The sequence below is a fragment of the Bos indicus x Bos taurus genome, chromosome 11 (assembly GCF_003369695.1).
Source record: "Bos indicus x Bos taurus breed Angus x Brahman F1 hybrid chromosome 11, Bos_hybrid_MaternalHap_v2.0, whole genome shotgun sequence".
Lineage (NCBI taxonomy): Eukaryota > Metazoa > Chordata > Mammalia > Artiodactyla > Bovidae > Bos > Bos indicus x Bos taurus.
The window spans coordinates 48667794-48691257 of NC_040086.1; the positions used below are offsets into that span (position 1 = coordinate 48667794).

At 44.9% G+C, this 23464-nt stretch overlaps 1 protein-coding gene across 5 annotated transcripts in view; it reads left to right on the forward strand.

Annotated features, from left to right (window-relative positions):
- ST3GAL5 (ST3 beta-galactoside alpha-2,3-sialyltransferase 5) overlaps window positions 1–17605 on the forward strand; it is a 57534-nt gene extending 39929 nt beyond the window's left edge. Inside the window, exons 2-6 of one of the 5 annotated variants that reach the window (XM_027555527.1) lie at window positions 2128–2321; window positions 5684–6027; window positions 9799–9985; window positions 11198–11356; window positions 16246–16729. In XM_027555527.1, coding sequence (XP_027411328.1) covers window positions 5750–6027; window positions 9799–9985; window positions 11198–11356; window positions 16246–16494 — 873 coding nt within the window. In that variant the 5' untranslated portion in view covers window positions 2128–2321; window positions 5684–5749 and the 3' untranslated portion in view covers window positions 16495–16729. Of the gene's footprint in view, window positions 1–2127; window positions 2322–5683; window positions 6028–6067; window positions 6206–9798; window positions 9986–11197; window positions 11357–16245 lie in introns of those variants that run through there. The other 4 variants (XM_027555524.1, XM_027555525.1, XM_027555528.1 and 1 more) reach the window with 4 other exon arrangements.
- The last annotated feature ends 5859 nt before the right edge of the window (window positions 17606–23464 follow it).

Here is a 23464-nt window from a genome sequence, read left to right on the forward strand (position 1 = left end):
TTTGAAATAGCTCAACTGGAATTCCATCACCTCCGCTAGCTTTATTCGTAGTGATGCTAAGGCCCACCTGACTTCACATTCCAGGATGTCTGGCTCTAGGTAAGTGATCACACCATCGTGGTAATCTGAGTCATTAAAGTTGACTCCCTGATGCCGGGAGGGATTGGAGGCAGGAGGAGAAGGGGATGACAGAGGCTGAGATGGCTGGATGGTATCACCGACTCGATGGACGTGAGTTTGGGTAAACTCCGGGAGTTGGTGATGGACAGGGAGGCCTGGCGTGCTGCGATTCATGGAGTCACAAAGAATCAGACACGACTGAGCAACTGAACTGAACTGAAGGTCTTTTTTGTATAGTTCTTCTGTGTATTCTTGCCACCTCTTCTTTTTTTTTTAATTTAAATTTATTTATTTTAATTGGAGGCTAATTACTTTACAATATTGTATTGGTTTTGCCATACATCAACATGAATCCGCCACAGGTGTACACGTGTCCCAATCCTGAACCCCCCTCCCACCCCCCTCCCCGTACCATCCCTCTGGGTCATCCCAGTGCACCAGCGCCAAGCATCCTGTATCCTGCATCGAACCTGGACTGGTGATTCGTTAATATCTTCTGCTTCTGTTAGGTCCGTACCATTTCTGTCCTTTATTGTACCCATCTTTGCATGAAATGTTCCCTTGGTATCTCTAATTTTTTTGAAGAGATCTCTAGTCTTTCCCATTCTGTTGTTTTTCTATATTTCTTTGCATTGATCGCTGAGGAAGGCTTTCTTATCTCTCCTTGTTATTTTTTGGAACTCTGCATTCAAATGGGTCTATTTTTTCTTTTCTCCTTTGCTTTTCACTTCTCTTCTTTTCTCAGCTATTTGTAAGGCCTCCTCACACAACCATTTTGCCTTTTTGCATTTCTTTTCTTGGGAATGGTCCTGTACAATGCCACAAACCTCTATCCATAGTTCTTCAGGCACTCTGTCTGTCAGACCTAATCCCTTGAATCTATTTGTCACTGTCACTGTATGATTGTAAGGGATTTGATTTAGGTCATACCTGAATGGTCTAGTGATTTTCCCTATTTTCTTCAATTTAAGTCTGAATTTTGCAATAAGGAGTTCATGATCTGAGCCACAGTCAGCTCCCAGTCTTGTTTTTGCTGACTGTGTAGAGCTTCTCCATCTTTGGCTACAAAGAATGTAATCTGATTTCAGTATTGACCATCTGGTGATGTCCATGTGTAGAGTCTTCTCTTGTTTTGTTGGAAGAGGGTGTTTGCTATGACCAGTGCATTCTCTTGGCAAAACTCTATTAGCCTTTGCCCTGCTTCATTTTGTACTCCAAGGCCAAATTTGCCTGTTACTCCAGGTGTCTCTTGACTTCCTACTTTTGCATTCCAGTCCATATGATGAAAAGGGCATCTTTTCTGAGTGTTAGTTCTAGAAGGAGCATCTAGTAAGTTTATAGTTATACCTCCATCACCACAATCCCATTGAGAACATTTCATCACATGTTAATTGCCTCTCACCCCTTCTGTGGCCAGTCCCTACCCTCAACTACCAGCCCCAGGCAACCACTGGGTGGTTGAGATTTTATCATGCTACTCTCTCTGTGACTTGGTTATTCAGATTTTTCTGCCTTTAACCAGGTAAAAGCTATAGACAGCTTACCCATGGGAGTTAAGCCAGAGTTTACAAACATGGAAGTGAAAGTTTCATAACGTAACCCATACCTTTGGTTCATGTGGTCTGTGGCCGAGTTGGGTTCCTACACATTTCCGGTCAGCTCCAGACCTCAGACCCCCCTCCAACCCAAATGCTGTTCCCTGTCCTGGGTTTAAATCGATAAATAAAACATTGCCTTTTACTCAGAATTATGCCACTTACCTATATCTCTGAGAAGGACTGTCCTAAAAATTATGGGGTAGAACTGAACATGGAGATTCTACTGAAGAAAATTCATTTTTTAATACCCCTCTGTGGATTCTCACTTTGTGGTTTTCCATGGCAAATGGCTATGTCATTGACAACTGAAGCTGCCTGATGTCTATTTATTCTCAGTCATGGGCAGTCATCAAACTCAGCCTGGAAGTCTTTCAGAAACTGAATCTCCTGTGTCCCTGTGTCGATTCAGGAGCAAAGGGGCTTCCTCTGTCTTTGAGAGAGTCCATAGTCCTCTGTTTGGCGGTGGTCCTCACTCAGAATGGATGTCAGCCAGACTCACCGTGTCCTTCCTCACCAGCCTGCTCTGGCTCCCAGCTTTGGCACTGTCTGCAGCAGAGAAGAGGAAGGTTGTGATGCTTCCGGTCTGGACTACAGCTCTGCAAGGCAAGCTGTCCTCCCCGGGCATTTTTCTTCTGAGGTTTCAAGCCGGGAAGAGGAAGGAGGGAGGCTAACCGTGTCACTGGGATGGATTCATTGCACCTGCTATGAATGAGGGACAGGAAGCGTCACCATCATAAGATATAAAAGATATAAATGATGTGCTCTTTCCAGTACTAATAACTTTTTGAAACTGTGATTTTAAAAATAGGGAGGGGGTTCTGCTATATTCAGAGAATTGTTGTTTCTACAAAAGTATTATCATGCAGAAACGAGACAGGACTTTGAGAAAAAAACATAGTTGAGGCAAACATTTAGAACTGTATGCAGCAATAATAATCCTCGAAATAGTACTGACACGGTTCAATGACACGTGTAACATGGGGTATTTTACAACACGTTTCAACAAATTGAAACAAAAAAGGAAAAGGGATTGCTGTTGTTTGGCTATTTCCAGTGGCACTGAGAACACTGTCACTGGGATGGATTTATTGCACCTGCTATGAATGAGGAACAGGAGGGGTCACCATCAGAAGGTGCTCTCCTCAAGGTCTAGAAAATTCACTTTGAAGCCTGAGATGGGACTCTCTGCCAGAATGGAAATTTCACTCCTTTCAAATTAAAGAGAAAATCCGGCGGCCAGAAGAGTCATGCTCCGGTCTCCGACTCCATCACCTAACCTCTCTTTCCGGTCCTGAGTCAGTCATAAGGCTTCCGTCTCCTAGTACTTTTCCGATGTTCTTTTTAATCCCAGGAGATTTGTAAAACAAGATGCTCGGGATATGCTTCCGTAGTGAGGAGTTAGACCTTTTGTCCTCTAAAAACTGTTATTAATAACCCTCAGGCCTGGGGTCTAGAGACAAGTGTGTACAGCACATGTGGTCCCTGTGCGTGCCCTGCCCGTGCAGTCCGGTGTTAAGTGCCAGTGGTTGCAGAGTGTCACTGAACTTGGAGGCCTGGTCATGGTGAAGCCTCCATTCAGGGTCTTCTTGGGTCACAGCTGGCTTCTTGCTTGGCTTTCTCACTGATTCCTTGCAAAGATGCCAGTTCAAACTCTTGCTCTCAATGGTGATTGTCAGCTGCTCTCTGTGGGCAGAGGCTAGGATCATAGGAGCCTGGGAGGCGATCAGACTAGGTGACCTGCCAGCTCAGTTGTGTCCTTCTGGGTGAACCACCCTGAGCCCACAAAGTGAAGATAGGACAGTCTTGCCAGCTGTCCTAGATGTCATGCTGGTGACCTGAGACTGTGACCATATCTGCAGCGTTGTCCGAGGCTCCAAGAACATCACTTCCCTTCTCCAGGCGTGGGGCCAGATCCTCAAGACATAAAAGATATAAATGATGTGCTCTTTCCAGTACTAATAACTTTTTGAAACTGTGATTTTAAAAATAGGGAGGGGGTTCTGCTATATTCAGAGAATTGTTGTTTCTACAAAAATTTTATCATGTAAAAATCAGACAGGACTTTGAGAAAAAAACATAATTGAGGCAAATATTTAGAACTGTATGCTGCTGCTGCTGCTAAGTCACTTTAGTCGTGTCTGACTCTGTGCGACCCCATAGACTGCAGCCTACCAGGCTCCTCCGTCCATGGGATTTTCCAGGTAAGAGTACTGGAGTGGGGTGCCATTGCCTTCTCTGTTAGAACTGTATACAGCAATAATAATCCTCGTAATAGTACTGACACGGTTCAAAAGACATGTTCAATACTAAAAATAAATATCCCAGCAAATAGAGGACCACACACCCACACACACACACATACACACACACACGCACATACAGTTTGATGGAAGGAGGGATAAGGCAAGGCCAAGGCTGTGGCATGTAGTGATGAGGACGTAGAGCACAGCAATGAAGGAGAACTTCCTGCCAGACGGTCCCAAGGCAGCATTTGGCCAGACTGAGCCAAAGGGCAGACTGTGGGGTGAGTGGCCATTTATTCCATGTTTGTCCGTGTCCCGCTGCCTTCAGCCAGGCTAGTGAACTTGGCCTTCAGCAGTCATTTCTTGTTGATGCAAAACATTAACATTGCAGTGAAAATTGTATACAAAACCAAGGCAGTTTTTTGTTGACAGGACAAAGTTGCAGGTTACACCTAGTTTCCATTCCAGGCTGTGAAGATCGTTACCCTAACTGATAATCCTGTTTTCATCCCACTAGACAGGAACCTGAAATAGGAAATCTTTTTTTTTTTCTCTCTCTCTCTCTTTTGGCTATGCTATACAGCATGTGGGATCTTAGTTCCCCAACCAGAAACTAAACCCGGGCCCCCTGCACTGGGAGCGTGGAGTCTTAACCACTGGACCACCAGAGAAGTCCCTGGGAATCTTTTTTCTTTTAAACTGTGGTTTAAAAAAACACCATAAAATTTAAATTTAATTTAAAATTTACCGTATTTATTATTTTTAAATGTAGTTTAGTCCTGTTAAATATATTCACACTGGAACATTTCCATCTTGCTAAACTGAAACTATCCACCCCCCCCAGCCCATAGTAATCACCGGTCTGTTCTATTTCTGTGAATTTGACTACATTAGATACTCTCTATAAGTGGAGTTCTACAGTACTTGTCTTTTTGTAACTGGCTTATTTAGATGAGTATATCTTTGAGTTTCATCTGTGTTATATAGCATGTGTCAGGATGTTATGAACCATGAAATCTTCTGAGAAGATTTTTTAAAAATGATATCTTAAACACCTTTTTGAAACCCGGATTTATTTAAATGATCTAGGCCGGAAGGGTGGGAGGTGAGGGCCTTCCTGTTTCACTCATGCAATGAAACATCTTAATTGAGTTTATCTCCTTTTCATGTGGTTCTCCTAGATTTTCCTCTCAAACATCTAGCATAAATTGACTCTTTTTTAAGTATTTTTAAAAGTTTATTTATTTTTGGCTTTGCTGGATCTTTGTTGCTGCACATGGGCTCTCTCTACCATAGAGAGTGGGGACTTCTCTCTAGTTGCCATGCGAGAGCTTCTCATTGCGGTGGTTTCTCTTGTTACAGAGCACAGGCTCTAGGCACACGGGCTTCAGTAGTTACAGCGCTTAGGCTCCATAGTTGTAGCTCATGGGCTCTAGAGCATGGGCTCAGTAGTCGTGGCTCACATGCTTCATTGCCCCTTGACAAGTGAAATTTTCCTGGACTAGGGATCAAACCCTCATCTCCTGCATTGGCAGGAGGATTCTTAACCACTGGGCCACCAGGAAAGGCCCATCAATTAACTCTTAAATACAGTTGTTTTGTGTTACAAGTCAGTCATCCACAAGGGAGCCATGTCCAACAGCAGGGGGCTCAGTGTCACTGTCAGAGTGCACTTCTAATGCCTGAAGCCTTTGACACGCAGGTCTGTGTGCTTCATTCCAGAGAGCCCAGCAGTACGCCCAGCAAGTCCTGCAGAAGGAGTGCCGGCCCCAGTTTGCCAAGAGGTCGATGGCACAGCTCTTTGGGAGCAGGTACAGCTTGGACCTGCCACCGTTCGTGACGAAGGTCCCCGCAGAGAGTGAGGCCGAGTACAAGTACGACCCTCCTTTCGGATTCCGCAAGTTCTCTGGGAAAGTCCAGACCCTCTTGGAACTCTTGCCAGAGCATGACTTTCCTGAACACTTGAGAGCCAAGAGCTGCAAGCATTGTGTGGTCATCGGAAGTGGCGGGATCCTCCACGGACTGGAGCTGGGCCATGCCCTGAACCAGTTTGATGTCGTGATACGGTACGGTGGCTTGAAGACCAGCCTCTGTCCTCTAGGCTGTAGCTCACTGCCGTGGGTCAGGGCAGCACCACAAACGGGAAGCACCCAGAACAACCCCACATGTCCCTGCTTTCCGGGGACTCATGTTTTGAGAAGTTGAAACAAAGACATGAAATGATTGGATGCTCCAAACTGTGCGGTACTGACCCTCATTTTGGTAAAAACCTTTTCAGTGGAGTTGAGGGTTGGAAAGATGGGTAGATTCAGATAAGCCAGCAAAGGAGGAAGGCTGTGCTAGGCAGGGCCCGGAGGAGGGTGTGGGGAAGGGGGACATACTTGAGTCAGGGGACACCTGGCTTCTAGGAGTGGGACTTGGGGTGGGTGGACCTGGGAGGTGGCCCTGGCTGGGACCAGAAAACACACAGAAGCATTTAAACACCAGACCCCTGGAGGAGGGCTTGGCAGCCCACTCCAGTATTCTTACCTGGAGAATCCCATGGACAGAGGAGCCTGGTGGACAACAATCCATAGGGTTGCAAAGAATCAACTATGGCTGAAGCAACTAATCACACTCACTACAGGCAATAGGCAGTCACCCTGAATTACAGGGTGATAGCAATTACATTGCTGATAGTTTGACAGTCATGTTAGGAAACACCAGGATTTCCAGTCTGAGGTCTAAGGTATTAGTGGAACCACTGGGATAGTTGAGGAAAATCTCTAGCTAGTGACGAAGGATGACAAGATCCATCTCAGACATTTTGAGCCTGAAAGTGGTGATATGTCCACATAATGCCTTTGTCACCAATAGCTGTGATTTGGGGCAAGTTTCCTTTCTGTCCTGTGCCTTGATTTCCTCATCTGTAAATGGAGGCCATAATGGCACAGAGCTCATAGGGTTACTGTGAAGACAAAATGAGTTAACAGGTGTAAAGCATGTGGAACAGTGTCAGACTTATAGTAGATGCTCAGTGAAAAATGAAAGTGTTAGTTACACAGTCATGTCCGACTCGTTGAGACCACATGGACGGTAGCCCGCCAGGCTACTCTGTCCATGGAGTGGAAGTGTAGAGTCTTAACCACTGGACTGCCAGGGAAGCCCCTCCTTCTCCAAACAAGAACACTAGAGTGCTGTTAGGAGTGATGTTTGGAAAATGTATAGGAAGGAGGAGGAGCTATGGAAGAAAGGGGAGGGGGTATAAGAGGTTTCTAGGAAAGAACCAGACTTTTTTGTAAGGGCCAAGAGAGAGAAGAAACAAAGAACAAGTTTTAAGGCAAAATGTATGAAGTATGGGAGTGGGGTCAGGGCTTCAGGGGTGGGGAAGTTGTTGAGGTGAAGCAGGGTGTAACTGCTTCCTTCCTGTGAGGGCTTCCTGTGTGCCAGATGCTGTCACGGGCTCTGGTGTGTCTCAAGCCTTGGAGAAGCCATCCTGTTAGCTAGTGTCAGAGATGAGGACACGGAGGCACCACAGGGCATGGAGTTCGGACCAGACCCTGACACTCCAAACGCAGAGTGTTGAGGCTTCCAGAACCTCAGCCCCAGCTCTGTGTGAGCAGCTGAGCGATGTGCACAGGCAGCACTGGAGGAGGTAGACGGGACCCTGTGCCCATCTTAACGGTACACGAGTGGGATATGGGAGGAGACAAAGTGAGAAACTGGGGTATACTCTCTGGCCAGGGGAGAGATACTGTGAAAGAGAAGGGCGGCCTTGAGCTGACCTTGAGGAAAGGTGGGATTTGGCTAATGAGACGGCTTCAGCAAAGAATGAGACTCTTCAGGGACTTCCCTGGTGGTCCAGTGGCTGAGACTCTGCACTTCGAATCCGGGGGTCCCAGGTTTGCTCCCTGGTCAGGGAACTAGATCCTACATGTCGCAGCTAAGACCTGGCGCAGCCCAATAAATAAGTAAAAATTAATTAATTAAAAAATTTTAAAAAGAAACAAAAAATGAGAATATTCAGAGCATGTGACAGTGTCTGGCTCACAGGAAGCACCTAGAAACAGCAGTTTCATCGCCTCTCACCCCAACATTGTTCACAGCCCCTAAAAGAAAGATGGGATTTGACCTTGAAGAAAGGGGGGCAGGGAAATCTGGGTGAGGAGCCCTGCCTGGCAGGAGGAGAGTGCAAGAGGGGACAGGGGCTGGCTCGATGACCAGTGGTGGTGGGGCCAGACTGGGAGGCATGGACGTCATGCGTAGGCACTGGAAGCCATGGAGCGCTGGGGACTAAGGATGGAGACTTAGCCGATTGTAACGGAAATCAGTTGACAAATGTTTGGTGGGTAACTTTCAGGTTTAAAGCAGTTCTACAATTAACAGAAAAGTTGCCAGAGTCATACAAAGAACTCCCCTTTTCCCAGATTCCCCAGCTGATAACACTTGATCACACTGGCTTTATAATTTTCTCTCTTTATATTTTGTTATTCTTTTCTGAACCCTTTGAGAGTTAGTTGCAAATTTCAAGCTCCTTCTTTACACCTAAATACTTCAGTGTGCATTTCCTGAGAACAAGGACATTCTGTTATAGAACTACAAGATGATATTCAGAATAAGGAGATTAACACTGATGCAGGAGAGACTTATTTACAATCCTTATTCAGATTTCACCAGTTATTCCAGTAGTGTCCATTATTTAAAAAGAAAGGAGGGGTTTCCCTGGCAGTCCAGTTGTTAAGACTCTACACTTCCACTGCAGGGGACACGGGTTCAGTCCCAGGTTGGGGAACTAAGATCCCACATGCCTCACAGTACAGCCAAAAATTTTTTTTAAATAAAGGAAAAGAAAAAGAATATAACTGGTCCAGGATCATACTCTGCATTTAGTTGTCATGTCTAATAATATCTTTTAATAATCCAGGACTTAGGTATCTGAGATCTAGAAGAGGAAGTAGAAGTAGAATGGAAAAGAAAGCTTTATACAGATGTGATAATACAGGGAAAAGACCAAACAGACTTTTCTTGAGATTTCAAAACTATGTACCTGGGTGAGTGATACTGCTTTAAAAAGAATTCTTAATGTTTCCCCCAGACCGTCCACACTGGCAAAGCCTCCATCGATGTAACAGTGGTCAGTACCCCAAATTCCTGCTTTAATTTAAGACCAGGTTGCACCCTGGTAGCTTAGCCAGTAAAGAATCTGCCTGTCATGCAGGAGACCCTAGTTCAATCTCTCGGTTAGGAAGATCCCCTGGAGAAGGGAATGGCAACCCACTCCAGTATTCTTGCTTGGAGAATACCCTGGACAGAGGAGCCTGATAGGCTATAGTCCATGGGGTTGCAAAGAGTTGGACACAACTGAACGACTTTCACTTCACTTTGCACTTGGGCCCAGTGCCCTCCTTGGGCCCAGCCCTGTCTGTGTAACTATGGTTTGTGTCTGCTTTGCTGCGGTTTCTAGGTTTTCTTTTCTGATTATCTTTTTGAAATTCTGGCAAGGACCACTAATATCCAAGCACAATGGAAAGCTTTCAAGGAAACATTACTAGTGCCCAGAGAACACACACGGTGTAATGTGTTTAGGTTGGCTTGACATGGCAGGACTGGATGGAATTGCTTGTCATTCATAGATTGGATCCGGGCAGATGTTGCTAGTTCACAGACTGAAGACTTCGCTCATCAACACCTGGAAAGGGTAGAGCTGAGGGATGATGGGGCTGCTGGAGGGGAGGCACCCTACCCCCAGCCATACCCTCATTCCCAGTCCTTGAAAAATGTGGAAAACATGCTGCAGGAATTTTGCACGTGATTAAGCGGTTAATGTCAGTTTATCTTTGTCCTTTTTACTTTAATAGGTTAAACAACGCACCAGTTGAAGGATATTCAGAGCATGTTGGCAATAAAACCACTATAAGGATGACTTATCCAGAAGGTGCACCTCTATCTGACCTTGAATATTATTCCAGTGACTTGTTTGTTACTGTTTTATTTAAGAGTGTTGACTTCAACTGGCTTCAGGCAATGGTCAAAAATGAAACCCTGGTAAGCACTAGAAATTCATCCATTGGATGTGCCTTTGTAAAAAGTGAAGGACTCTCTAACTGGAATTATAGGGTTTTTTGTTTTTTTGTTTTTTGTTTAACTTAAAATGATTTTAAGTTAACATTCATGCTTTTGTGTTGTCTTTCAAATAGCTACTCCTTTTGTTGAAGCCCCTCAGAACTCCCCTTGGGAAATTGCTTTCAGAACCCAAGTCACACATGGAAACCGGTATCATTACTTAGTGGAAATGAAAAGCATGGGACCAAAATTGCTATGATTGAGGTTGACCACCCAGCTGATTTACCAGACTTGAATTTACATGGCTTCTGGCTGTTGTCAGAAATTAGACTTATGTGCATGAGTATAAATTATTATCAAGGCTGCTCAGAAGAATATCCATAAATTCTCTGAGGGGTCTTTTCAAAGAGAGTCTCCAAAAGTGCTTTGATTGGTGGTTCTCTTGTTGGAGTCAATTCACAGCGTTTCAAAAGGGCAGATGTGGATGAGATGGCCCTGGCTCCGTATTCCTTTTGTTTTTCTTTACAGTAATTTATCACCCTACTTTATGAGGCCCCCTCCATTATGTTGAAATAAATTTTAGAGGTCAACTTTTAAGGAGTGTGTGTGCATTTATATGCACTTGTACAATCTGGCTGACTGTAAAATTAATAGGACATATCAAACTCTTTAGAGAAGCTTCACATGATGGAGAATTTGTGTCTCCAAAATTTATTGGGGTCCTCTGGATTTCCTCTGGGTAGTTTTTCTAGTTGAAAGATGGAGCACATATGAAATGATTTATAGTCAGACAAGAGATATCACCAGACAGGAAGTGGAGTAAGTGGCTGGGGGCAGGGGCGTGGTGGGGCCTGAGCACAAGTGGGCCTCAAACTGAATCTATTTGCTTGATCTTCCCTGGACGAAATGATGGCTTTGGATCCTGAAAAGACCTACCATCTGAGGCTATTACCTTAAGAACTTCTTTCCCCAAACTGATGAGTTGCTTCTGCAGTTCCTTTCCTTGTCCAGTGCCACCTTCCTGAATCAGATCCTTACCATTGCATGGCTCTGTGATTTTGCCACAGAATGCAGAACACAAACCCATGTGGGGCCACACCCACAGCTTTGCCCTCATTAGCAGGGGCCACATTCTCCCCCTCCTCTGATAACTTGATTAACTCCCCCTAATGATTGCTTGCTCTCTTTCCTTAGCCATTTTGGGTGCGGCTCTTCTTTTGGAAGCAGGTGGCGGAAAAAATCCCACTACAGCCGAAACAGTTCAGGATTTTGAATCCAGTTATTATCAAAGAGACTGCCTTTGATATCCTTCAATACTCAGAGCCTCAGTCGAGGTTCTGGGGCCGCGATAAGGTATTTTTGTCACTGCTGATACCTAACTGTTCCTCTTTGTGTTGGGAAGGAGCCGCCTATACGCCTTTCAGTTAGGCTCAGCTGTAGACCCAGGAGGATCTTCCAGAAATGACACCTCATTGTGTTCTGTGTATGTTTACCTCTCGACATCTTGACCTTAGAGGCTCCCCATTGTTTAATCCTTTCACCCCCAGTGGTTCATCTCTTTAGTATAGTTAGCACTTTGATCACTGAGATGTTATTTAAGGTATTCTTATTCCAGGAATCCATAAAAAGTTACTCCAAGACTCCAGAAAAGTTGTCTACATTTTAGCACTACAGGCCACTTAAGAGAAAATTGACGTTTATCATCACTCTCGAGGACCCTCATGGGCTGCAGTCTGTAGGGTCACAAAGAGTTGGACACGACAGCATGCACATGCACACATACATAGGTGATGGCAAATAGGCAATTTCTGTAGATCAGGGGTCCACAACCTCCAGAATCTAATGCCTGATGATCTGAGGTAGAGCCGGTATAATAATAATAGAAATAAAGTGCACAATAAATGTAACATGCTTGAATCATCCCGAAACCATCCCCAGCCCCCAGGTTCATAGAAAAACTGTCTTCCACAAAACCGGTCCCTGGTGCCAAAAAGCTTGGGGAACCCTGCTCTCGAGCAGTGCTTTTCCATTGCTGCCTGAGTCCCACACCCCAAACATTCCGATTCATCTGTCTGTGCTGTCGTCTGTACACTGGGATTTTCAAAGTTCCCTGGGTAGTTTTGTTTTGCAGCCCACTCTGAGAACCTTTGTGCTGCAGATGGTTCACTGCAGTAGATTCTTTACCTGCAGTCAGCTTGTGTGGCTCTGGTCAGAGATGCCTTTATCACCTGTTTCTTCATAATCTAAAGAACTATCCGTCCTAAGTAGCCTCAGTCATGTCCCACTCTTTGCGACCCCAGGGACTGTAGCCCACCAGGCTCCTCTGTCCATGGGATTCTCCAGGCAAGAATACTGGCATGGGTTGCCATTTCCTTGTCCAGAGGATCTTCCCAACCCAAGGATCGAACCTGCATCTCTTAGGTTTCCTGTACTGGCAGGTGGGTTCTTTACCACTAGGGCCACCTCCTGTGTCTCTAAAGAAAACTTTTGTAAAAGCAGTGGAAATCATTTTTAAATAGAATTTTAAGCAAAGCATTTATATATAAGGGAGAGCAAGGAATTTTTTAATGTGAGGTTCTGCTACCCACACCAGGGGCCTGAGATACCTCCTAGGAGCTGGGACTGATCCAGGAGGGAATTTGCAACACTGAACTGGACCCGGAGGGTCCTCATCCAATAGACAGATGAGCAGCTTCCATTTGCCCTTTGAAGCAAATTCTAAATAAAAAGATGATTTAACACAACTTTGTAAATTTTAAATTAAGAATTCTGTGGTTGTTAAGGAAAGTAAGTATCTGAATGTTGTTGTTTAGTTGCTAAGTTGTGTTTGACTCTTTATGATCTCATGGACTGTAGCCTACAGCCTCCCTTTGTCCATGGGATTTCCCAGGAGAGAATACTGGAGTGGGGAGCCATTTCCTTCTCGGGGGGATCTTCAGTAAGAGCTGAATCTGACTCTGGCTCCAGCCTCGGGCTTGGGTACCCAGCTCAGGTGAAACAGTTCACGTGGTGGAAGTGGTTCCCTTCACAGGCCGCCGTTTTCCTTGGGGGCTGTGCCCTCCATCCACGGGGAGCCCAGGAGGGCCATGTGATTCCTGCCATTGCAGAAACATGGTCAAGATCCGTGGTGCCTTTTCCCTCTCAGAGGAAAGCAGCCCCATCCCCTACCAGTGACTGTCAGGTCTCTGGCTCTAGCTGGCTTCCCCTATGCAGAGCACGTGCGGTCCCCCAGAATGTGGGCTTATAATTTTTAACCTGTTGGCATCACTTTTAACAAAACAATTATTCTAAAAAAAGATAACATACTGCAGCAAGACTCTTAAACTAAGTTATAAGAGATTTCACTATAAATATACCTAGATTTCTGTATCTTTTAAATGGCCTGGTTTCTTTATTAGATAGTATTAATAGAGTATTTTTACTTTATTTTACTCCATAGTATTTTTTAAGCACAGGCAAATGCTCATTTGTTGGTTTTCAGGTCGATTTTATTTAAAAAATAACCTTTAAAAATTTAATTACATAAAATATGAAATTGCTAATAGAAAGGGGTATCAGAAACAAAGTTAGTGGGGGGAAATTTATCATAAAAACAATGGAATAAATACTCTCAAAACATTAAGTGAAAGTGAAGTTGCTCAGTCGTGTCCAAGTCTTTGCAACCCCATTGGCTGTAGCCTACCAGGCTCCACCATCCATGGAATTTTCCAGGCAAGAGTACTAGAATGGGTTGCATTTCCTTCTCCAGGGGATCTTCCTGACCCAGCAATCAAACCTGGGTCTCCCACATTACAGGCAGACGCTTTACCATCTGAGCCACCAGGGAAGATTTTATTAAATCAAAAAGAGAACAATGAGCCAAAAAAGAAATGGGAAAGGAATTTGAACAGACATTCACAAAAGAAATTAATTTAGCCAAGGAATAGATGATAAAATGTTCAATTTCACCAGTAATCAAATAAAAGGGAATTAAAGCTACAATGACATTTTTTGCATGTTTTCTTAGCAGAGATTTAAACGCTTGATAATGTCCTTGTTTGGCAGGAATGTAGGTAGAATTTAAGTTGGCACTTTTTCTGGAGGGTAGTTTGGCAATGTATGTATCAATTTAAAATATGAATAGGGAAATTAGGAAGGACTCTAAAATTTTTATTATAAGGAAATTAGAGATAATCTGCAAGGCTATTCTAGGTGGTTCATCATAGCCAAGGTCAAATAGCCAAGGATTAATATAGCCTATTGAAATTGATGCTTTCTAATTGTAGTGCTAGAGAGGACTCTTGAGAGTCCCTTGGACTGCAAGGAGATCAAACCAGTCAATCCTAAAGGAAATCAACACTGAATATTCATTGGAAGGACTAACGCTGAAGTTCCAATACTTTTGCCACCTGATGGCAAAGAGCTGACTCATTGGAAAAGATAACTGATGCTGGAAAAGAATGAAGACAGGAGGAGAAGGGGACAGTAGAGAATGAGATAGTTAAGATAGCATCACTGACTCAGTAGACTTGAATTTGGCAAACTCCAGGAGATAGTGAATAGAGGAGCACGGTGTGCTGCAGTCCATGGGGTCGAAAGAGCTGGACACAACTTAGCGACTGTGACCGAACAACAACAAATTCTTGACCTGCTGGGTGTGCGCTGGCCGCAGTTGGAGAGGACAGGACACCACCTGAGAGTCCTAAGCCCAAGCCAGAGGCAGGCTTTCTATGGATCAATTTCCCTTGGTTTCTGTTTGCAAACCTGCAAAATGACTGTTGAGTTCCTTTATAATAAGGGAGGCTGACTTGAGAGGTCGACACGGCACACTGGGGACCAGGAAGCGGTTTTTACCGAATGGTGGGCTCCCTGGATGTTTCCGAATCCCACCTTCATCTGTGAACTCTGAAGGGTTCCCTGTTGTCCTGGTTGACAGAAAAGGACAGTTGCTTGTAGAAGCCACAGACTCCGCTCAGATGAATATGTTAGTAGATGCAAAAGAATATCAAATAGTAGATGGGCAGTAGCCTCCAGGAGGGCTCTCTGTATTCCTGTCTGCCACCCTGTGTGTTACCTTTATCTACAAACTGCATTGGAAATTCAGAGAGCACGCTTCCAGGTGTACTAGCGGCAAGATGTCGGACATGAAGAGGGAACTGCGATACAGTCAGAATTCAGAATTGGACATTTGGCATTCTAGCCCAAAGCCAGTAAGGGTACATTTGAGGGGGAAAAAACCCAAATGTGAAAGCCCATAATTTGAGGTTAAAAATGTACTTGCTTGATCAGAGAGTAAGCAGAAATTGACTGAGCAACAGGACATGTGAAAATGACCTAGGGACGTTATTTGCCGGGAAAACAGATGGGGGCCTTAACCTGCAGGTAAGGGGTGAACACAGTCTTCACAGGGCAGGTTCTGAGTCCCCTCTGTTCTCAGGCAGAGGCTGTATGGAGCCAGGAGCCAGTCAGGACAGGATGGGCTCCAAAATCCATGTCCCAAGAAGGGCTATGGCTACTTATCCCAGAGCAGCCCATGTGGACTTTTCTCATGTAAGAGAGGACATGAGGTTGATTTGCCATTATGGTCATCCTTTGTAGGGCTGGTGGGTGAAGGTTTTAGAAAGAATACCTTTTAGCTTGGTGCTTAAAGGACCTGCCAGGCTGCCTTTCGCTGATATGTTCAAAGAATTTACATCGGGACTTCCTTGGGGGGTCCAGTGGTTAAGACTCCATGCTCCTAATGCAGGGGAAAGTGAAGTCGCTCAGTCGTGTCCGACTCTTTGTGACCCCATGGACTGTAGCGCACCAGGCTCCTCTGTCCATGGGATTTTCCAGGCAATAGTACTGGAGTGGATTGCCATTTCCTTCTCCAGGGGATCTTCCCAACCCAGGGATCGAACCCAGGTCTCCCGCATTGTAGACAGATGTTTTACCATCTAAGCCACCATGGAAGTCCATGCAGGGACCCAGGTTCAATCCCTGGTCAGGGAACTAGATCCTACATGCTGCAACTAAGACCTAGTGCAGCCAAATAAATAAATACTTTAGAAAAGAAGAATTCACATCACAGACCATGTTTTAGAGTCCAGATTCCTGACTTGGATGGCAGGTCAGACTTTAGAATTGGGTGATCTGTAAAATGGTGTGATATATAAAGTTGCAGTCCTGAGTACATATTTGCATTACTTTGCATAGCATGTAGCGAACCTGGAAAGCAATGACTTGTGCTAAGACCTTTTTTCTTTGTCTCTTCTCCTTTGCAGAATGTCCCCACGATTGGTGTCATTGCCGTCGTCTTAGCCACACATCTGTGCGATGAAGTCAGTTTGGCGGGCTTCAGCTACGCCCTCAACCAACCCAGAACCCCTTTGCACTACTTCGACAATCTCTGCATGGCTGCCATGAACTTTCAGACCATGCACAATGTGACCACAGAGACCAATTTCCTTCTGAAGCTGGTCCGAGAGGGCGTGGTGAGAGATCTCAGCGGAGGCATCCATAGTGAATTTTGAACCCAAAAAACCTCACTTGAAAATGCAGCTCCGGGGGATTTCCCTGGCCATCCAGTGGTTAAGACTCTGTGCTTCCAATGCTGGGGGCCCGGGTTCAGTCCCCATTCTGGGAACTAAGATCCCGCATACTGTGAGGCACAGCCAAAAAAGAAAAAAATGCAGCTCTGACCCAGAGGGCTGTTTTTCACAGCCTTCTTGATGAATCTCATCCTGCAAGTACTTTGAAGTGCAGCCAGTGTTTTTTAACTTTTAATTTAAAAAACAAAAGCAACCACAAAAGTTCTGCTTTTCCCACTTTCTCCCCCTATTTATTTGAGGCCAGTGTTTTTGCACAAAATTTTGTAAGTTAATTTTGAGAATGGGAAAGACTTTGCAAAGAGAATTGTATGTCATGATGTTTTATTGTATGGTAAGGAAGTTATTTAATTTGTAAAAGCTCTGTTCCTGTCTACTGCACACAGAATCCCAGGTCATTAAGTGGAAGAAGGGAGGTGACTCCTTTGATGACAGTCCCGAATGCCTGATTCTGGTTCTGTTAGTCTATTTGGTGGGACGAATGTCGGACGCACTTTCAGGGTGACATGCTCGGTAGTTAAACCACTGGTTGGGCCAAGCTAGTGCGTGAGGCCTGGGCCACTTGGAGAATTCATGGTCCCTCTCTCTTGATCTGCCTTCCGCCAGAAGTCTTAGAGGAAGCAAGCAGGAGAAATATACTGGAGGCCCCTGGTCAGGGTGGGACACTGAGACACTCTCTGTGTCCTCTGAGTTCTGCAAAGCTGCCTTGGGTGGCAGAAGCCACGATCTTCCCTGCAATTAAGATAACTCTTAGATTTCTGGGAGTTTTTAACTTGCCCTTCCAAACACTTAAGTGTTCATCCAAATTATTCCACAGTCTTCTCTGAGGTGGCTTATAAAAATTAGGACAAAACCTCTGTTCTCCAGAGTCATAGGGGAGTACACTCTTTCTAGGAATGTTTTCCGAAACACTGAAATGAAGTCTTCCCAGTGTTATAAGTTGCCTATTTAAAAAAAATTTTTTCTTGAATGCCTATTTGGCAGTGTGTACCAGGCAGTGTGCCGGTCAAAAAAAAGAATAAAAGCTTTTGAGGAACTCTTACGAGCTAGTTAATTTGAATTTTTTTTTTAAGAAAAGAAGTTTATAAGTGTAGTAAAATGTCCTTCTTGGATGCTGCTGCCGGGCAGGACCTCACCATAGGGACAGAGGAGAGGGGAGGAAGGGACCTCCCGCTACCCCTGCGTCTCTCTCTTCTCCAGCTCCCTGGGTACTGCTGCCCCCTCCCCCTGCAATTCTCATGTCACCCACAGCCCTGGTGCAGCTCTGACCCCCAGCCAAGGCCAGTGGCTCCCACATCTGCCAGCTCCTCGGCCTGGGCCAGGCAAAGAGCTGGATCATAGCCCTGAACAAGTCCCTCAGATCTCCAGGGTCCTGGGGCCAAGCTCAGAAGGGCCCGAGTAGCAAAATAGCATTTCTCTGATTTTGTGTCTTAAAATTTTTCTATGGATTTTGCTTTCTACTCTTTAAGACACATCTCACCCCTTAGATGGTGAGACTTAAGTGCTTCCCTGGTGGCTCCATGGTTAAGAATGCACCTGCCAATGAAAGAGACATAGGTTTGGTCCCGGGTCTGGGAAGATGCCACATGCCTTGGAGCAACTAAGCCCATGTGCCACAACTATTGAGTCTGCACTCTAGAGCCCAGAGCACTGCAAGTACTGAAACCCGCACGCCTAGAGCCCATAAGCGAAGCTACTGCAGTGAGAAGCCTGAGCACTGCAACTATGGGGTAGCCCCCACTCGCCTCAGCTAGAGAAAAGCCTGCGATACTGCAAAGACTCAGCAACAGCCACACACACACACAGGGAATTCTCCAGGCAAGAATACTGGAGTGGGTTGCCATTTCTCCAGGGAATCTTCCCAACCCAGGGATTGAACCCGCATCTCCTGTGTCTGCTGCAATGGCAAGTGATTCTTCACCTCTGAGCCAGCTGGGAAACTAAAGCAGCCCAGATGTTTATATAAGAAGACAAGAAGCAGCTAGGGCCTAACACTCAGACAGCTTTCCAAGTATTGTGTGCACCACCTTATGGGTGTGTGTGATCTCCTGTGCCCCTGCCTTGCACCAGCGTTGGGAAGCAGTCTGTCCAGCACTTTCCAGCTTTCATTTCAGCGAATGTCAGCCCTGGGTCTGTGCCTCTCAACTTTTCATTTCTAGCAGGCAGTACGTGCTCTAAATCAGTGGTCCCCAACCGTTTAGGCACCAGGGGCTGATTTCGTGGAAGGCAGTTTTTCTATGGATCAGGGGGATGCAAGTGATGGGGAGCAGCCATAAGTATAGATGAAGCTTCGCTCAACCACCCGCTGCTCATCTCCTGTGTGCAGCCCAGTTCCTGACAAGCCACGGACTTCTTAAGAGTCCCTTGGACTGCTAGGAGATCAAACCAGTTAATCCTAAAGGAAATCAACCCTGAATATTCACTGGAAGGACTGATGCTGAAGCTGAAGCTCCAATACTTTGACCACCTGATGCAAAGAGCCGACTCATTGGAAAAGACCCTAATGCTGGGAAAGATTGAAGGCAGGAGGAGAAGGGGGCGACAGAGAATGAGATTGTTGGATGGCATCACTGACTCAATGGACATGAGTTTGAGCAAACTCCGGGTGATGGTAAAGGACAGAGAAGCCTGGCAAGCTGCAGTATATGGGATCGCAAAGAGTCAGACACGACTTAGTGACCAAACAACAACAAATGAAGGTCCCTGGGTAGCTGCTTGTGGGACCGACACCCGCTTCCCAGATGCTGACCCTCAAGAAGGACCACATGCTCCACTCTTGAACTAAAGCACAGACCACCAGGGGAAGGGACTGAGGACACAATGCACTTCTTGCCCTTCCCTGGAGGGCCAGACACCCTGACCCAAATTTCTCAGTCTATTTCTCTTCTTTCCTACATCCCAAGGCCATGCTAGCCTGTTTTTGTGTTCACAGAACAGGGAATTTATCTGTATTTACCTACAACCAAAACACACACACACACACACACATATATATAATTTATAAATGTATATATTTAGCGAAGAAAATCGGTTTTAAAGACAAAGAGGGAATTCCCCAGCTGTCCAGTGGTTAGGACTCGGAACTTTCACTGCCAAGGGTGATAGTTCAATCCTTGGTCGGAAACTAAGATCCTGCAAGCCTTGAGGCATGGCCGAAACAAACAATAAAGACAATGAGTTCATTTAAAATATTGGTTTGTTGTTGTTTAGTGTGCTAAGTCCTGTCTGACTCTTTTTGCGACCCCATGGACTGTAGCCTGCCAGGTTCTTCTGTCCATGGAATTTCTCAGGCAAGAATACTGGAGTGGGTTGCGATTTCCTTCTCCAGGGGATCTTCCCAACCCAGGGATGGAACCCAAGTCTCCTGCATGGGAAGGCAGATTCTTTTTATCACTGAGCCATCTGGGAAGCCCATAAAATGTTGGTTAGGTCCTTGATATGAAATACCTCTCTAAACTACCAGATGGTAACAAATTAGCAGAGATAGAATGTGCAGATAAGAGCAATTAATGACTAAAGTCAAACTCAAAAGTAGTTTCATTTTGTTACCTATAACATATCCAGATATCCTCTCAGGATGACTCATTTGGGGTGGGAAGAAATTGACTATCAGTCCTAAAGCAATGAGAATTTGAGAGTACATCTGGAACTAAGTTATAAACTCTCTAGTGACAGAATTTTATACTTTATTCCATCTATAGCACCCACATAGCTCAATGGGCTTCCCTCATAGCTCAGTCAGTAAAGAATCTGCCTGCAATGCAAGAGACCCGGGTTCAATTCCTGGGTTGGGAAGATTCCCTGGAGAAGGAAATGGCAACCCACTCCAGTATTCTTGCCTGGAGAATCCCATGGGCAGAAGAGCCTGGCAAGTTACAGTCCATGGGGTCTCAAGAGTTGGACATGACTTAGCGACTAAACCGTAGCACCCATAAGAAGACCTTGCCTATTGTAGGCATTAAATATGTTTGATGTTTTAAGATTTTTCTTTCTTTCTTATGGCTGCACTGGATCTTCATTGCTGCACACGGGCTTTCTCTAGCTACAGCTAGCAAAGGCTACTCTTTGTTGTGATGCTCAGGCTTTTCATTGCGGTAGCTTCTCTTGTGGAGTTCTAGGCACATGGGCTTCAGCAGTTGCAACACGAGGGCTCTAGAGCATAGGCACAGTAGTTGTTGGGCACGGGCTTAGTTGTTCTGAGGCACGTGGAACCTTCCCAGACCAGGAATTGAACCGATGTCCCCTGCACTGTCAAGTGGCCACAGAGAAGTCCAAATACGTTTGATTTTATTTGATATCTTTGATGGAATTTGAAGACAGCTGATGGTTTAAGATTGTTAACGGTGAACTCTTCGGTCTATAAGCTGGGTTAAGGAAGTCTTTTATGCTGAAAAGAAGGGAAATACAGGTGATTAATGAAATAAATGTGGTCACAGTAAGCGCTTTGGGCAGGAAAGAGCTCTCTGCAGGAGGTGCCTTGGCAATAACTTTAAACCAGGCGCCACCCATGCTCTTCTCACCTCAAGCCCTCACACACCTTTCAGTTCTTTTGATCAACCTAACATGTTGGTTCTTTCTGTTGATCAAAGAAGCAGAAATCTTGAGAACAGACTGTGTGAACAAGAGAGCACCTAAAGAAAAATCACAAGAAGTCAACAAGGCTGTACACCGTGGGGGATGGCAAGGACTCTGACCCCCTATCTTAGTGATTAACTGAGATTACTTTCCCTTTTTCCCTTTAAAAACTTTCAGGGCCAAGCATAACATTTGGAGATGGTTTGGGGGGTGGAATTGAGTCCAACATCTCCCCAGACGGCTGGCACTCTAACTAAAAGTAACTTTCCTTTCTACCAACACTTGACTCTGTCTTGCCTATTGATTTTTTAAAATATCTATTTTTGGCTATGCTGGGTCTTTGTTGCTGTTCTTGAACTTTCTCTAGCTGCGGTGAGCAAGGGCTGCTCTTTGTTGTGATGCTCAGACTTCTCACTGTGGTGGCTGCTCTTGTTTTGGAGCATGGGCTCAGTAGTTGTGGAGCACAGGTTAGTTGTCCTGTGGCATGTGGAATCTTCCCAGATCAGGAATTGAACCCGTGTCCCCTGCATTGGTGAGCAGATTCTTTTCCACTGGACCACCAGGGAAGTCCTCATATATTGATTTTTGAGCATCAAACAGCTGGACATGAGTTCTATAATATCACTTTTTCTTTATATAATTATCCTAACGATTTAAATGATATTTTAAAGAACATGTAAAAGCTTATTAGGTCTGTTTAATGGCTGTATCATGTCCATATGTTTTTGAAAACCAATTTATTGCAGAAGTTTCTAAAATAGAAGTTTAATCTGTGTAACTTATCTTTTCAAAGACCCACTGAGAGGTATGTATCACAGTGTGGGTTGGGGTTTCTGACTCTTAACAGGAATTTCTGAATCAAAAGTTCTATGATTTGCAGTCAAGGCAATCTTAATGAGTTTATTGTATGGAAATTGGAAACCAAGATAATACATCTCTATTTTACCTACACATTTGTCTTAAAAAAAAAAAAAAAAAACTATATATGGTTTACTCGATAAAGATTATTTTTAAAAGATGATAGTGACTTCCGGTGGTCCAGTGGTTAAGAATCTGCCTTGGAAGGCAGGGGACTTAGGTTTGATTCCTGGTTGGGGAACTAAGATCCCACATGCCATGGGGCAACTAAACCAGCAAGCAACAATTACTGAGTCCACACACCACAACTAGAGAGTCCTTGCACTGCAGTGAAAGATCCTTCATGACATAATGATGATCCGGCATGTCACAAGTAAGACTGGAGGCAGACAAATGAATAAATATATACAAAAAAGAAAATTGCGAAAGATACGACGCATTTTGAACTGGGCAGTCTTTAAAATAATGGGGGACACAGGAATTCCCTGTTTGTCCAGTGGTTAGGACTCAGCGCTTTTACTGCTGGGGCCCAGGCTCAATCCCTGATCAGGAAACTAAAATCCCACAAGTCATGAGGGGCAGCCAAAAAAAAAGAAAAACAAACCTGCTTTCTAACTCAGGTCTTGTTCTGGAGCTGCTTCCTCTTTCAGTATAAAGAGTGAGTGAGATTCAGATTACACATGCATACACATACTCCAAACAAGCAAAACTGTAGATTCCAGTGTAAACCAAAAGTCTTGTCCCAAAACAAAAGATTGAGAGGAATGTCCCAACAGCGGTCTTTTCCTCACTGTCTTGCCCATGGCTCATTTTTGTCACTTTTCTTAGCAAATTTGACCTAAATTTAGGGACACTGTGCACTGTGGTCCTGACGGGTGGGCTGAGGAGAAGTCAGGACAGACCCTCTGTCCTCTTACTAACCTCTCCTGCTCTCACCACCACCACCATGCATGATCTGGAAGCCTAATCAGGAACAGGAAACCATCTGGTTGACCTTTTGCTGTACAGCCAAACATTTCCGGTTCATGCATGCATGCCAGCCTGGAGCCCCCCATCTGGAAGGGGTGGTCAGTCTCAGTTCCAATTACACTGTCCAATTAGCAGATCAAATATCCTGATTTTGACTTTAAACAGTATAATCACCATACTCATTGTTTTATATACTTATTTCTTGTGACCTATTTTTTGTTTTTTAAAAAGTATTTATGGGGCTTCCCGGTGGTGCAGTGGTTAAGAGTCTGCCTGCCAGTGTAGGAGATGCAAGAGATTTGGGTTTGATCCCTGGGTTGGGAAGATCCCCTGGAATAGGAAACAGCAACTGGCTCTAGTAGCTTACCTGGAAAATTCCATGGACAGAGGAGCCTGGTGGGCAAGAGTCCATGGGTTGCAAAGAGTTGGATACAACTGAGTGACTAAGCATACACACACACAAAGTACTGATGCCAAGACATTTGGAGTAACT